This window comes from Ctenocephalides felis, unplaced genomic scaffold, assembly GCF_003426905.1.
Source record: "Ctenocephalides felis isolate EL2017-DRISC unplaced genomic scaffold, ASM342690v1 CF-g0.4_SCAFFOLD_01492, whole genome shotgun sequence".
Classification (NCBI taxonomy): domain Eukaryota; kingdom Metazoa; phylum Arthropoda; class Insecta; order Siphonaptera; family Pulicidae; genus Ctenocephalides; species Ctenocephalides felis.
The window spans coordinates 40,227,660-40,242,825 of NW_020537646.1; the positions used below are offsets into that span (position 1 = coordinate 40,227,660).

Here is a 15,166-nt window from a genome sequence, read left to right on the forward strand (position 1 = left end):
AAATAATTGTGCTATATTTGTATAAAATTATATTACAGTAACTCTTTGAGTTTCTCTTGTATAACAGATACCATATCCTCTCTTTTCACTTCCAATTCTTCTCGAGTATTGACATTTCTCAATTTAACAATACCACTCTTAATTTCCGATTCGCCAAGAATGATTGCTAATGGAATTTTGTTTTCCTCACAGTGCTGTAGTTGGACTAATAATTTTGGATTGTTTTTATAGGAATGCTCAGCCTGAAATAAAATCAAAAGTCATATGAAGTCTCCAAATATTAAATTTTCAAATTAGTCATTTGATATATGTAAATAAAACTAATTTATATCGAAAATAAAACAAAAAAACTGTAATTTTTGACATATTGAGAAATTATAATAACTTCAAAAATTATCAAATTAATTTATCGACAACATTGGGATATTATTAAATAAATCTTCTGAATTTTTCATTTGTGAAAATTACCTTAATACCATTATTCCATAGTTCTGTTAATACTTTCATTCTATGTACAGAAAGATTTTTTGTGCTGAAGCAACATAAACTTCAGTTTGGCATGTTCTTAACTTCTGTCCTGCATTTTGCAATCGTGCTTCCAAAACAGCAAAAATTCTTTCAACCCCAATGCTAAACACCCACACAAGGAACCTAAGACACAATTATAAGTTAATTTATTATATCACAACATGTGATATATATAATTATAAAAAATGTACCTGTTTGTTCTTAGAATCAAACATTCCAACTAGATTATCATAACGTCCGCCACCGGCTACTGATCCAACTCCTGATTGTTCATCTCCAGCAACAGGATTTGGAACTACTTCACCTGCAAATTAAATTACAAGATTTTTGAAAATCTTGAATATTTATCTATGCATTTAACTACAAAGTATTAAACGAATTTTTACAAAATAGCAACCATTTAAAAAAAAATACAACTCCTTTTTCATATTCTTGATTTTTTTTAAAAAAGGTTAAAATCGCAATTTGAGGAGGAGCGTACTGAAGAGAAGAAGTCTCTGAACAAGACTCTGTAATCATTTCAAGTAAATTGGTCCAGTAGAAGTTGGAAAGACAGTTTCGAGACAAAGGTATTTAAAGTTTCGCGGAGTAAGGAAACAGAGGTGGATCTTCTTAGTCAACAGCTATGTCTCCAAAAATAATTTAAATTTTGATGTACAATCTTCTAAATCCTCTTGTATACAAATTCTTGAAGTTAATTTTGAACACGCTCTATGGATATATCGTGTGTAGAATCCTAAGAGATTGTATGATTATTCTAAAATTTAATAAACTCTTGTAATTAAAGCACTTCTCTAAAAACCATAGATATTAGAAATATAAGTGGACTTTGTGATTAGAAAATTCAAGTGGACAATCTATCGCTAATAGTAAGTTCACAACAAGTGATATCTTTCGAAGCTTCTGATTTTCAAATCAATTGAAAAACTATCAAAACGATCCAAGACTTCGTCCAGTTAACATCAAACAAACTTTTGAATTTTTGAATTTTAATACAATATGTACATAATGTTTTAAATATACATATAAACACATACTATTTCCAATTGTGATTTCACAAGATTAAAAATTCTTTGAAACAATGAGAGACCAGATATTAGCAAATTGATTTTTCATTGAAAACAAGCTTCTCTAACTTGGAAGTTAAATCTTTGATATACAAGTTAATTTGATATATCTTACATATATTATATATAATATATATATTTATCTATAATACATATATATATATATTGAAATGAATAAAACAGCCAATGCGTCGAATGTAAAGAATTTATTTTAATTTTTTATATGTTCGAGACTAGATGTGTCTCATCATTCACGTTCAAATTCTCAAGATATATATATATATATAATATATAATATAATATATATATACATAATTGAATGGTAGAATCTTGGATTTTGTGTATATTTTGTAGAGTTTCGAACAAGAATCCAAAGTAATAAAAAAACAAGAAAAGTTTTAATAAACAATTTATTTATTTATTTATTTACTGTCGACGTTCGAAACAAGGTACGTTCCATCTTCAGGACATCTGTCAAGAAACATGATCTTGATGAGATTTAAGCAAACAATATGTTTAGGAAAAGAAAATAGATTTTCTTAAATAATAAATTATTTGCAAAAAATAATAATGTACAGAATATGATAATATGATCAAAATGAAAATGATAAAAATAAATGAGTGGATCATCAGAACAGGATATTAAAAATAATTTTTTGAAAGTTATGGAAAATTTTAAGAAAAGGTTAATGACAAAATTGAATTAATTACCTGTATGTTTGAATATACGTTAGCACTTTTTCACTAAACAAGATTTTTAAAACAAAAAATGATTTGTGAGTTATTTTTCCGCCGAATAGTTAAATTTTGTAAAGCAAAATTACTAAAAGTTTTGTCTTTTTTAAAATTATTATTTGAAAACACAAATAATATTGTTTTCTCGATGTTATGCGATCGGCTTTTGGAAACAAACCTACTGAATCTGATGATTCATGTGTAACACGTGTAAACACTTGAACGAGAACTGTGAGATTGTATGTGGTGTTTTTATATGTTATGTTCATTATTATTTTTTGCAACAATTAATTTATTATTTAAGAAAAAAATAAATTTTCTTTTCCTAAACAAATTGTTTGCTTAAATCTCATCAAGATCATGTTTCTTTACAGATGTCCTGAAGATGGAACGTACCTAGTTCCGAAACGTCGACAGTAAATAAATAAATAAATAAATAATTGTTTATTAAAAACTTTTCTGGTTTTTTAATTCTTTGGATTCTTGTTCGAAACTCTACAATATAATATATATATATATATATATATATATAATATATAAAAAATGTTAAAATAGCAAGATCACAAATTTAAAAAATCCCAATGATGTCGATTACCATATTTATAAATTTATTAATTTACTTTAAGTACAGCTTCGAAATTACACCAGTGTAATAATCTAAACCTCTTGCCAAACTCAAGTCAAATGAAACACAATGATCAACACCATAGATTTCACAATAATCCAGTAACAAATTCATTGCCTGGATAATAAATAAATCAATTAGTACTAAAACCAATTGCTAGGTGATAAGCATTCAAAAAATTACCTCTAAACCTTTTATAGCCATTTGTGATTTCTTTAAATCTGGATCTTCTAGCAATTTATTTACTAATTCCTTTTTACATTTAGTTGGACATATGTACCGATTTTATCAGCACTTCTGGGCTCAAACCTTTCTCCTCTACCATTTCTTTTCTTACTTCTTCCCAAGGAGACTGAAATAAAATGATTAAATTATAGAATAATATAAATTTGTTTTAAATTTTAAATATCATGCATTAAACATAAAAATCCTCATATATAAATGCAATGTTAAATAATCTAAGTGTATTAGTAAAACAGATTTACTTAGACCTGCATTGATAACTCAACAACAATTTACCAGAAAGTAACAAATAAAAGCAAACAAAATATCCTTTAACCTTATCCAGTTTGTCGACTGCTGAACAGATTGTTCTGAATTTGTCTTGAGAACTCCACATGCTTCAAACATTCCGTCTAAAGAGATCGGTGATTCAATTTCACAACAAAGTTTCCCAAATCTAAAGCATTTAGGATCTCATATACGACTCTTACACATTCAGCATCAGGAAGCATGTGATCATAAGTTCCTGCAATATCAAAATCCTGCAAAAGTAATGAAAATTTAATTAGAAAAAGTTAAAATTATAATAATACATTAATACATCCAACATATTTAACACAAAAAATATAGATACCAGACAACTATAATATAAACTTGTTTCCAAATTATAAGTTTTTGTGTAACAATAATTTTAAGTCCTATTTATAACAAAAATATAAATAACCAAAAAATTAATTCAAAATAAAATTGAAAAAAAGTTTCTTTCAAATTTTCATCTCGGTTTATCAAATTATAGTATCAACTAGTTGTAAGTGGCATTTTGTCTTAAGACAAGTTGCATAAACATCCCAACATGTGTAAATAATCAACTTAATCAACATAAAAAGCAATATATTAAATATAAGTGATTTAAAAGTACACCGAGATGCTGTTTCAGATTATTCATTTTCATACAATTTTTTCTTGTTACACATTATTCAAAAAAGAAATACGTCTAATACATACACGATCAATTAATTCAAATTTTAAATATTTTTCATAATTAAAACTCTTTTTGTAGGACTATAATATTTTAGTATGTATAAGAGCAGATATTGAATTGTCATACCAAGTTTAATTAAAATTCTCAGAAAAAACTTTAACAATTAATTATGAAGAAGCGGACTGGCTGATCATTGTCAAAAACTAATCAGCACAATTTGCAATTGTTATCTTTTTTATAGTTTTTGAATTTTCAAAATCGGCTTCAAATTTTGCGCTTTTGTGCTAATTCTAAAGAGACGGCTCAGCCAATCATATCAAGAGCTTATCAAGTTTCATTAAATGGATTTATATTTTTGATTTAAAAAATTTTGAAAGTGTGGTAAATATGACTACAAATAATAATAGAAAGATCAGAAAAAAACTATATAATATAATTTCAGCAAATAAATTGATGATTAATGATACATACACATTGATAAAATTCTCTATATCTCCCTCGGGTCATAGAAGGGTTATCTCTTCTGTACACCTTGGCAATATGATATCTTTTGATTGAAGACACTTTGCTCATAGCCAGATATCTTGCAAAAGGTACAGTTAAATCATAACGCAGAGCTAAAATTTCACCACCTTGATCTTTTAATTCATAGATAAGCTTTGAATCTTCACCATATTTTCCAGTTAGAACATCCTAAAAACATGATAATAAATTGTTGTATTTTAGAAACAGAGCTATTTATTATTATTAATGTCTAAAATAAAAAAATTTAGATTTTTGTACATTATTGAAAAAGACAATGATCAGAAGATTTTGTATTTCAAAGTCATTTTTTTTAACCCTACAGTTTTACTTGTTGTCCATTTCAGGAAATGGGTAAAATTACCATAATATAACCTCAAACACATGCATATGTAATATATTAAATTTATAAACATATATGTTTTACAAAAGTATATGATGTAACCCCAGTATAACGCGGTACTTCTATAACACAGATCACTCCAAATGGTTGGAGAATTGAGGATATCCATTTTATAAAACAGCAAGGTTTCACACTAACATAGATCGAAAATTGAGTAAAACCCTAATTAAATAGGAAGTATATAAAAGAAAAAGGACTAGGCTTATCTGAACAGTTAGTAATATTTCTTAAATGCAAATCCTTCAAATAAAATGAGCAAAATATGACTAATTATGTCCTCTAACTTAACTCAATTAATAATGAAATAGATATTCACAAACACTCACCTAATCAAATATCTCCATCTACACAAGTTAACATTTTTATTTCTTTTCAAATATCTCATTATTTTATCTTATTCTGTTTATAAATATTATGGTTACATTCTGCATTATATGTAATTTATTAGCATTTTATGTTACTAACTATATATTTGTAATTTGTATATATTTGAATTGTTATTCATTATGTCAAATATTGTATTTTGAGTCCTATTGGAGAAATCTGTGGGCTATATATTTAAATAAATAAATAAATAACAAATAAATAATATATAACAAATCTATCTAGAACTCTTAATACTCAAATTTCTCATATCTTTAGTTTATATTTGTACACTTTAAAATGTAATTATATTGTATTATTGCTTGGGGGTTGAATAAATAAATAAATAAATAAATAAATAAATAATAAATACCGTACTTTAGTTCAAACACTGGTGTATCATAATAGTCTCTGCTCCGTGGCGATGAAAAACTGTTAAGATTTTCTCAAGCACATTTTGTCTTAATGTCATTTGATCCGGAGAAAAATCTCTCGTTCCTTTGGAGTCTTTAATATCAATTTCCCATCGTCGGCGGGGCAGCCCATTACTCAGCTGTGCTTTTAAGGCAAGTAATTTGGCAACTTCTTCATCAATCTAAAAATGAAATAATTTCAAATATAACAATTTTTACTGTAATTTTATGTTTTAAAGAAACCTTCCTAACCTGATTAATAAGTTCAGGATTTATTTGTAAATTTTGTTGATTTCTATATCCTATATGTATTTTTCTTGGAGTAGCGCAGGTTTTAGAAATTGCAGAGAAAATCGCTCGAGATAAACGACAATAGGTAAATGACATCATTTTCATTTTCAGTAATAATGGTAATAATGGAAAGTAACTCGGTTCAGAACTGCGTTAAGAAGTATAGCACGTACATTCCATTGCAGTTTTTATGATAAGAAAATAGAGCAATAGAAAGTAATAAATTCTGATATATTGAAGGCTAAACAGCATATGGCTAACAATAGATACCTCACAAAAAAAATTAATTTAATGTCCTCGAATCCTCGAATTAGACTCATTTAAGTACAATTTACACAAAAAAATCAAATTATAACTTATATCATGAAAGTTGCACAATCGTTAAATACATGTGGCTGTCAAATATACCTTTTCTTTAGGCTCTTTAGCTGCTTTGAGTTTTCTCACTAAATCTCCTTGTTCTTTAATCTGATCTTGAATATCCGACATGATAATAAATTATTCAGCACATAAACTATATTAAAATTAAATTATTTACTATATTATAATTATTATAAAACTACAAAATATGACGTTAAATGCACGGCGTTCAATTGCGGATTGTTCGCATGGCAGTTTCTTCAAACGACTGAACTTGCTCGCTAAATTGCAGCTTTCATTGTGTGAATAAAATAAAATATAGGTCAATTTGATTGCATGCTTTAACGCAAAAAATTGACATTATGATTATGCAAAAAATCAATAATTTATAATAATTATTTTAGGAAATGCCTTCATGAGTTTCAGAAGTCCATAAAAAAAAACTTAACCTCAAAGTATGCTCCAAGGAAAAGGATTCAAAACTGTTTAAGCTGAATTAAATATTGGTGTACAGGATTATATAAGACCACATTTATTTTATTACAAATATTATTTATTAAAATGAGAAGGATTTCAACCCGAACTTTAATGAAAGTCGCCGCCTATGGCGCAGTAGTGTTGTTGGCACTGGTTTATACCTCCAAAATTCTGTAAAACAGAATATCAGAAACACAGAATTTTACAAATCAGCATTAAAAACATTAAGAGCTCATCCAGGAGCTATCCAATTCCTAGGTGAACCCATAAAAGACAATGGATTTAATTATAGAGACACACAAAACAATAATTTTGATGATACAAAAGCTACATTTGCTGTTAACGTTACCGGCTCAAAGGACAAAGGTGTAATGTATTTCTGGGCAGATAAGTTAGAAAATGATTGGAATGTTAATCGAATGGAGCTGGAACTGAAAAGCAGACCTAACGAAAGGCTAAAAATTGTTGGAGATTCTCAAACATCAAAGTAGTCATGAATTAAATGTGCATATTGTGATATGTTTAGTAAATTGTTGTAAATAGATATGTTAATATATAGATTGATTAAAGATTGATATAATGTTGCTTAGTTTCTATTTTTCTGAATATTCTAAGACAGATAAAACATTGCAGAATAAATATAGCACAATGTAATTATGCAAGAGTTACAATATAACTAACAATAAGATAAATATAAGAAATTAAGATTAAAAATAGTAATGATAACACTACACATTTCAAAAATATCATTAACGGTATCTATGTAAAAAAGGACCCATTAAAACCCATTAAAACCCATTAAAACAATGTAATTATGCAAGATTCACAATTTAACTAACAATATAAATATGAGGATTTAAGATTAAAAATGGTAAAAATAACACTACAGTAAATTATAGTAATTGTGAAATCCTATCTTATAATTTTTTGTATTTTGAAATTATCATTATTCTCGGTATCTATGTAAAAACTATATTAATGTAACCACATATACTATAGTTATGAATTAAATTATTAAATAGGGATCTATTGCCCCCTATTGATAGTATTTTCCAATTATCAAAGAGCAAGTAAAAATTAATTCCATCCATTTCATCAACTTTTATCAACTGCACCAAAAACTTATTTACTTAAATCCGCTCAAACTGGTTGAAAACTTAATGTATAAATAATTTTATTAACAAAATTAAACTATACAACATGCAATGTATAATTTAATACATTGTAAAAAAGTATAATAAACAATTCATCAAATAAATTTATTTATATGTTAACATATAAATCAATAAGTTTCAAATTTTTTGATATGATGATCAAGTATTTAAGCTACAAGTTTACCTACTTGTAATTATAGACTTATTATTTCGCTCCCAAAACAGCTTAAATTGCCCACAATTTATTAATAATATAGTTTGTCAAAGTTTTTAACAAAGCCAATTGTTAGGCAAACTGCACAATTAGTGTTTCTAAGGTCTTACACTGAGAAATTACACAACCATATTTACTAATTTTATGTTTTCTCTAGGTTTCTGAAGATATTCTGAATCAATATTGAAAAAAGTAGGTATTCGTGTATGTGTATGTGAGTCATAATTTACCTTTGCATCTTTAGGTAATGACGAACACCCTGAATCATAACCTTACAAAAAGTATTCACTTATAAAATGTACTGAAGTCTGGAATAATGAGTCGCTCCCTTAGGACGTACTCCGTGTATGTTCTAACAGCAGCCGAGGGCTTACAAAGGAGTACTCGTAACAATTGCACTAATTTAAGTGATTATTACTAGTTAGTAATTTATAAGATTTAAACTATATGCCATAAAGAACTAATTTTGGTTCTATTGTACAAAATATGTACTTATTAATAACTTGTAAATGTGTGATCACACGTGTGGTCACTTTCAAAATAAACAATTTCATTATAAGTTGAAAGTTGATATATCTCTATTCTTATTAATTAATTGGTTATTTGCACATATCTGCCTGCCCATCAACATTCCTGAAGGCTAAATGCCACTTACATCTTAACTTGCACAATTTATTCATCCTTTTTTTGTTTTGAATTGGAAATAAATACTGAATATATTTAGAAAAGTAGCAAAGGTGATAACCATGTAGGCTGTTACATCAAAGTTGCCTTTGTCCTTTCAGTTACGTAAATGTTACGTGTAACTTTACGCCGGTTACGTAATGTTAAAGGTTTTATTACGTCTTAAGGTTTACTGGATAAAGACTTTGTAAATATAGTGCTATAAATTATTTGATGTTGCTTATATACTGAGGTACAATTAAAAATATTATAATGTACCTATTATCAATTCCTTTTTTGAATTGTAGATAAAACAAATTAGTTATTAACTTTTTCTAGGTATCTCTCTGTTGAATTGACTGTCTGCATATCACAAATCACTTGGGTTCAATATTCCAAAGCCAATACATGATGTGCCAACTCATGCAAGTATATTAGATTAATTAAAACCAAGATTACAGTTAATATATTTTTAATTATAAACAAAGAATAAATAACAATATTACAAGGTACCGGTATTATAATAAAATGCTTATATTCTTAATTAATCTATTAAAAATAACGTCTCTTGCATTAACCGTTCATGAATTCTCTAAAATATGAACAAAAGACCAAAATTCTTCCATTTCTCATTTGTAACAATAACCACACCACATATATACATTTACACGCTTATAATTTACAATTATTTAATTTAATTTTTTCTATATACAATTGGCACTCCCTTTTCATGAAGGAATGTAGTAAAATACAGTCGATATCTAGACTTAAGTATGCTGAGATGTTTACAAGTGCAAAATCATAGTTACAAGTATTTTTATTATTATGCGAGAGCCCAAATTATTTTCAAAAATGTATATTATGATAATTCTCTTTTAGAAGAAAAGAATTGATTAACAAAATATTTAATATATTATAATTCACAATCAATATCCCCTAATTTGTATACAAAGCATAAACTTTTTTCATAATAAAAGAAGAAAAACATCACAAAAAAATTATTTTAAATATTCAAAAGTAAAAATTCAGATATAAAACTCTAAAAAAATATACATACTATCATAAATTACTTTTGAAAATATTATAAGCTCTGGTATTACTTTCATATAAAGTCAAACTCTTTCCAATGCTGTTAATATCCCTATTAAATCAGGCATGAGGCCGCATTATATTAAATATTTCCAACAAACTATTATTAAATTATCATTAAAAGTTTGACTTAAAAAATCGAGTCAGAAGGATTCCAGAATTTTATATAAAAATTAAATCTGAAACGCATAAAAAATCTATATAATATTTAATATAAATGAATAAAAAAACTGATGTCAAAAATATATTAATGTAAAACTTGAATAAAATTTGTGTTCCTTATCACAAAATTTTAGAATCCTTCTCATGAATATTTTAGTACTAAAACGTACTGCTACATATTTTATAGAAAAGGTAATAAGTATTAAATATATAGAAGATAAAACATCCTTCTATCTGATTACCCAAAAGTTTCGTAAGCTATGTCAATATATCACCTCAAAAAAAATTCTATTTTATATGAACACCTCTCAATTATTAAAGATTTTTGCTAGATATTTTCTTCAATGTTTAGAAGTAGCTGTGTGTGATCTATACAGAGGATTAGCTCCTTTAATAGGCAGTGGATGAGCTTCTGTATTGAAAACCCATTTGTCTAATGGTATCAATGAATCATCCGAAAACAATAAATATAGATACTAAAAGAAAGAAAATGTTTGTATTATTACATAATCGTAAAATGTAGATTTGTTATGTATTGTATAAAAACTCACTTTTAAAGTTTCAGCTAAGAAGAAGCTTTGCTGAACATCATCCTTAGGTGAATCTTCTAAGTACACATTTTTAATACCAGTGTAACCTCCCTGGCTCGACAATTTTTTTTCAATTGCCTATAAAATGATGAACAATTAATGAACTACATTTTCAAATTAAACGAAAAAATCTTAAGAGTATGATAGAGAGAATTATCTTAAAATAATATTAAAATTGAAAACTAAAATTGGGTAAAATTATAAAGTTATTCATTGAAGATTTGTAAAAATAATCAAAACTACTGTAAACTAGATGAATGATTAAGAATTGGAACTATTTATATACCTGAACTGCTTCCCATCCCCAATCTCTATATTTTTGATTTTTAGTTAAACGCCATAACACAAAGTAACTTTCAATCGTTTCTGGTCTTAATATATAGTATTTTTCTGTCGTTTTGATTGCCCTTGCTTCCACTGCTTCCGTAAATCTACAGAAATAAGTAATATAAATATACAATTAAATGCTCTGCATTAGAAATTAAATAAATACTTTATCGATATCGGTAGAAAAATTGTTTGATACAACATTTCAAAGAATAGTAAAAAACACAAGTAAAAATGACTATTTAGTATAGCAAAAATCAAAAAACTTCGTTTTTATAGTAATTTTAATAGTACGCTTTCATTAATAAATATTGAGTTCCACAGAAAATAAAAATTCTCACTTCTCTGCTCTAAATAACAACTAATAAACATTATAGGTCTAATGCAAATTTCATTCAGTAATCTATAAAATATAATTTTAATTCTTGAACTAAACTTTTATAGTATCTAGAATTCTAAGAATTTCTATCTTAGAAATAATTTGTAAGCCCAATATTTACATTTGCCAAAATAATTCAAAATTTATACAAAATAACAATTTTTAAAATTGAATTCGCTTATTAATGAATATGTTTATGAAATGGAAAATTTACCATTTGGATAATTTACCTGAAACTCTCTGGACCAAGTTTTGTAGGTGTCCTATCATAAGATTCGTGGCAAGTGGCTGCAAGTTGCTCACCAATTAATAAATAACTATCAGATACATCATTTTGCAAAGTTTGTGCACCAAGTCCATATAAACCACCTGTGAAGGTAAAAATAAAATTAGTAAAATACAATATAAAATATATCTATATATTTAATTAACTGATTTCGAAAAATATTTCAAATAGCAAAGATTTATTATGATTATTCTGTAAAAATTAGCAACACATCTGATAACAAAACTAGTGGTGTATGGCATCGTGCCTTAAGGCAAATTTTTAGAACTTCCTGTACCGTATTCGAGGAATATTATATGTTTTCAAATAGATTATTAAATACTGTAACTTATAAATGTTTACCGAAATAAATAAAATAAACAAAACTTAATCAATCAAATTTAAAATGAAGAATGAATGAATAAATTCTTATAAGTATATGTCCAATTTATAAGAAATTTACATAATAATAATAGTCCAATACTTATGAGAATTATGTAAACTGAATTGCAAAGTTAAAATTATTTGAAGTATATAAGTGAACTTTAGTTATAATTAAAATTAAAATACGAATGATTTTCGATATAAAAAAAACAAATTTTGAAAATTAAAAAAAAATGAGATAAAAACTTCTTTGCCCAAACGCAATCGTTTCGTTAACACAAGCAGAAAGTTTTTTGAATTATTCAAATCGGATGCTCGATTTCTATTTTCTGCACTTTTTGCTCCGTATCTTCGAAACGGCTTGACCTGCCTTTGCTAATCAGCACATATCCCTATCAATAGAAAACGAATAATTTTTGACGAAATCGTTGACGAAAAAATGTGGACACACAAAACACACACATGTAGACATGCACACACACACACACACATCCATTTTTTCTGAGGTATGCCAAAATGTTCAGAACCCTTCAAAACGTGAAGAAATGCAAACATCTTCATTTTAGATTTTTGGCCCATTACAATAACTTACCCTACGGGAAGTTAATAAGAGTAATTAGTGATGTACATGAGAATGTTCTTTAAAACAATTTGCATAAACTTCTCGATATGTGTAGATAATCTTTATAGTAAGATGTTAATGATCAAATTAGGAACAGCTAATTATGAAAATAAAGTTTTCGCTTTTTGATTCCTGATTAATTCAAAATAAAGAAAATAATATACACAGAGCGTGGCCCAAAATGTTAACTTCCATGAATTTTATAGACCAATAATTTATAGGATGATCTCATTTAGTTGATAACTCTCACCATGCAGTTTGTCATTTGAAACTCAAATGATTAATTACAAACTAATGAATAATTAAAAATTAATCAGCACTATTCCCAACTTGTTACAAATAACTAGTAAATTTGGAGTTGGTTCAAAAATTTTAGCGAGAACATAGACAAAATATTTTCTAAACTAATGAATAATTAAAAATTAATCAGCACTATCCCAACTTGTTACAAATAACTAGTGAATTTGGAGTTGGTTCAAAAATTTTAGCGAGAACATATACAAAATATTTTCTAAACTAATGAATAATTAAAAATTAATCAGCATTATTCCCAACTTGTTACAAATAACTAGTGAATTTGGAGTTGGTTCAGAATTTTTAGCGAGAACATAGACAAAATATTTTCTAAATTGATCTATCTTATTAAATATTATACCTGCAAAGCATGCCAAATGATCCATTTTGTGTTCCACTTTTTCGTATTTAAGTTCAGCGACATAAGTCAATCCGGACTGATGCGATCGCTTGATCATTTTTTCGGTGATCGCAGCCATCGCTTCGTCGTACATGACTCTTGCTTCGGCGTCCTGCCGACCACTCTGAAGCCAAGCCTTAAGAAGGTACTCAAAGAAACTATCACCTAGGGCTCCTAGGGACATGTGATCTGGAAAAGAGTAAAGGAGGTAAATTAATATTAAAAATTCAAAATCGGTAAGTTTTCTATAATGAAATAAAGGGGCGTCCATTAATCACGTGATCGTTCTTTTAAAAAGATTTTTGGACCCCCCCTTCCCTCTTAGTAATATGTGGTAATTCAAAAGTAAATTCAAAATTACCACCCTCCCCCGCAAAACATCACGTGTATTTTCAGTTACGAGAAAAAAAAATTCGATTGTTTTTTAAGTGTTTGGAATTTTTTAAAAGAAATCAAGTAAACTAGTGGGGTGCTGAGTTATCGTTTTTGGCACTTTTTGCCCCGTATCTTCGGAACGACTAGACCTGCCTTAGCCAAAAACTAATCAGCACGTCTCCTTATCAAACGAATCGAATGTTTTTTGAATTACTCAAATCGGTTGATCCATGTTCCCGAAATCGTCGACGAAAATTGTATCCGAACACACACACACACACACACACATACATCCATTTTTTCTAAGGTATGCAAAATGTTCAGAACCTTTAAAACGTAAAGATATATAAAAATTTCATTTTCTATTTTTTGCGATTACTATAAACTTGCCCACCGGAAGTTAAAAATAAATACACGTGATATTTTACTATACCTCCCTCTCCCTAAAAACCTCACGCGATTAATGGACGCCCCCTAAGACCAAAACAGACAGAATATACGTATTAGAGATGGGTAACTCACTCCGAAGTTATCACTCCGATACAACTCCTCCCTCGGAGTGAATCCGAGTGGAGTTGTCTCGTCGGATTTGGTCATATTCGACTTCCCTAAACTGGTACTAAATCTGTTACTGCGTTTTTGCTTTGGGAAGGAAGCTGTCGTTTTCTCGTCTCAGGCAGTTTTTATGACCTTGTAGGTATACGGTACAGAACAATGAAATTGTGTTCAAGTGTGAATAGCTCCAATGTATAATTTATTGAATAGTAAGGGGTCATATTTCTAACTACGACAATCTTTACGACGGCCGTGAATGACGGCAACCAGGAATATACATATCGAAAAATACACGAAACAAAATACATTTAATCTGGTTTTTCCATGGCCTGAAATAACAATACTTTAGAGCGCAAAATATATCAGTGACGTCAATAGTATTTAAGCAGCAAAAAATATATAGTATTAAATTTTTACTTTTACACAATTATATAATTGTCTAAAAGTAATAATATGCTAATCGAACTACCCGATATAATATTAATTCTCAAATGGAAATAGCAGAAGAAAATTAGAAAGCAGAAGTATTATTATTTGGTGAAAATATTTTATGATAATGTTTTGCTTTTATTATAAAGTTTACTACATTATTTTTATATAAAATTAATCAAAAAAATCACTTATTTTCTCATCAAAAGAAGATAATTAAATTGAATTTGATCCTCGTTTTTTGCGTTTTTACTTTGTCAAACACTTACGAGTCAT

The 15,166-nt window shown here is 27.5% G+C and overlaps 1 protein-coding gene and 2 pseudogenes across 1 annotated transcript in view; 1 reads left to right on the forward strand and 2 right to left on the reverse strand.

The window, feature by feature from the left end:
- On the reverse strand, positions 1 to 6,640 carry LOC113370463 (annotated as a pseudogene).
- A 432-nt stretch (positions 6,641 to 7,072) lies between these two features.
- LOC113371236 lies at positions 7,073 to 7,479 on the forward strand (annotated as a pseudogene).
- Positions 7,480 to 10,462: 2,983 nt separating this feature from the next.
- The window catches only part of LOC113371237 (mannosyl-oligosaccharide alpha-1,2-mannosidase IA-like), a 12,315-nt gene continuing 7,611 nt past the window's right edge, over positions 10,463 to 15,166 (reverse strand). Inside the window, exons 2-6 of the mRNA XM_026611873.1 lie at positions 13,493 to 13,720; positions 11,797 to 11,935; positions 11,147 to 11,291; positions 10,822 to 10,938; positions 10,463 to 10,746 (exon numbers count right to left, since the gene is read on the reverse strand). Coding sequence (XP_026467658.1) covers positions 10,612 to 10,746; positions 10,822 to 10,938; positions 11,147 to 11,291; positions 11,797 to 11,935; positions 13,493 to 13,720 — 764 coding nt within the window. The 3' untranslated portion in view covers positions 10,463 to 10,611. The remainder of the gene's footprint in view (positions 10,747 to 10,821; positions 10,939 to 11,146; positions 11,292 to 11,796; positions 11,936 to 13,492; positions 13,721 to 15,166) is intronic.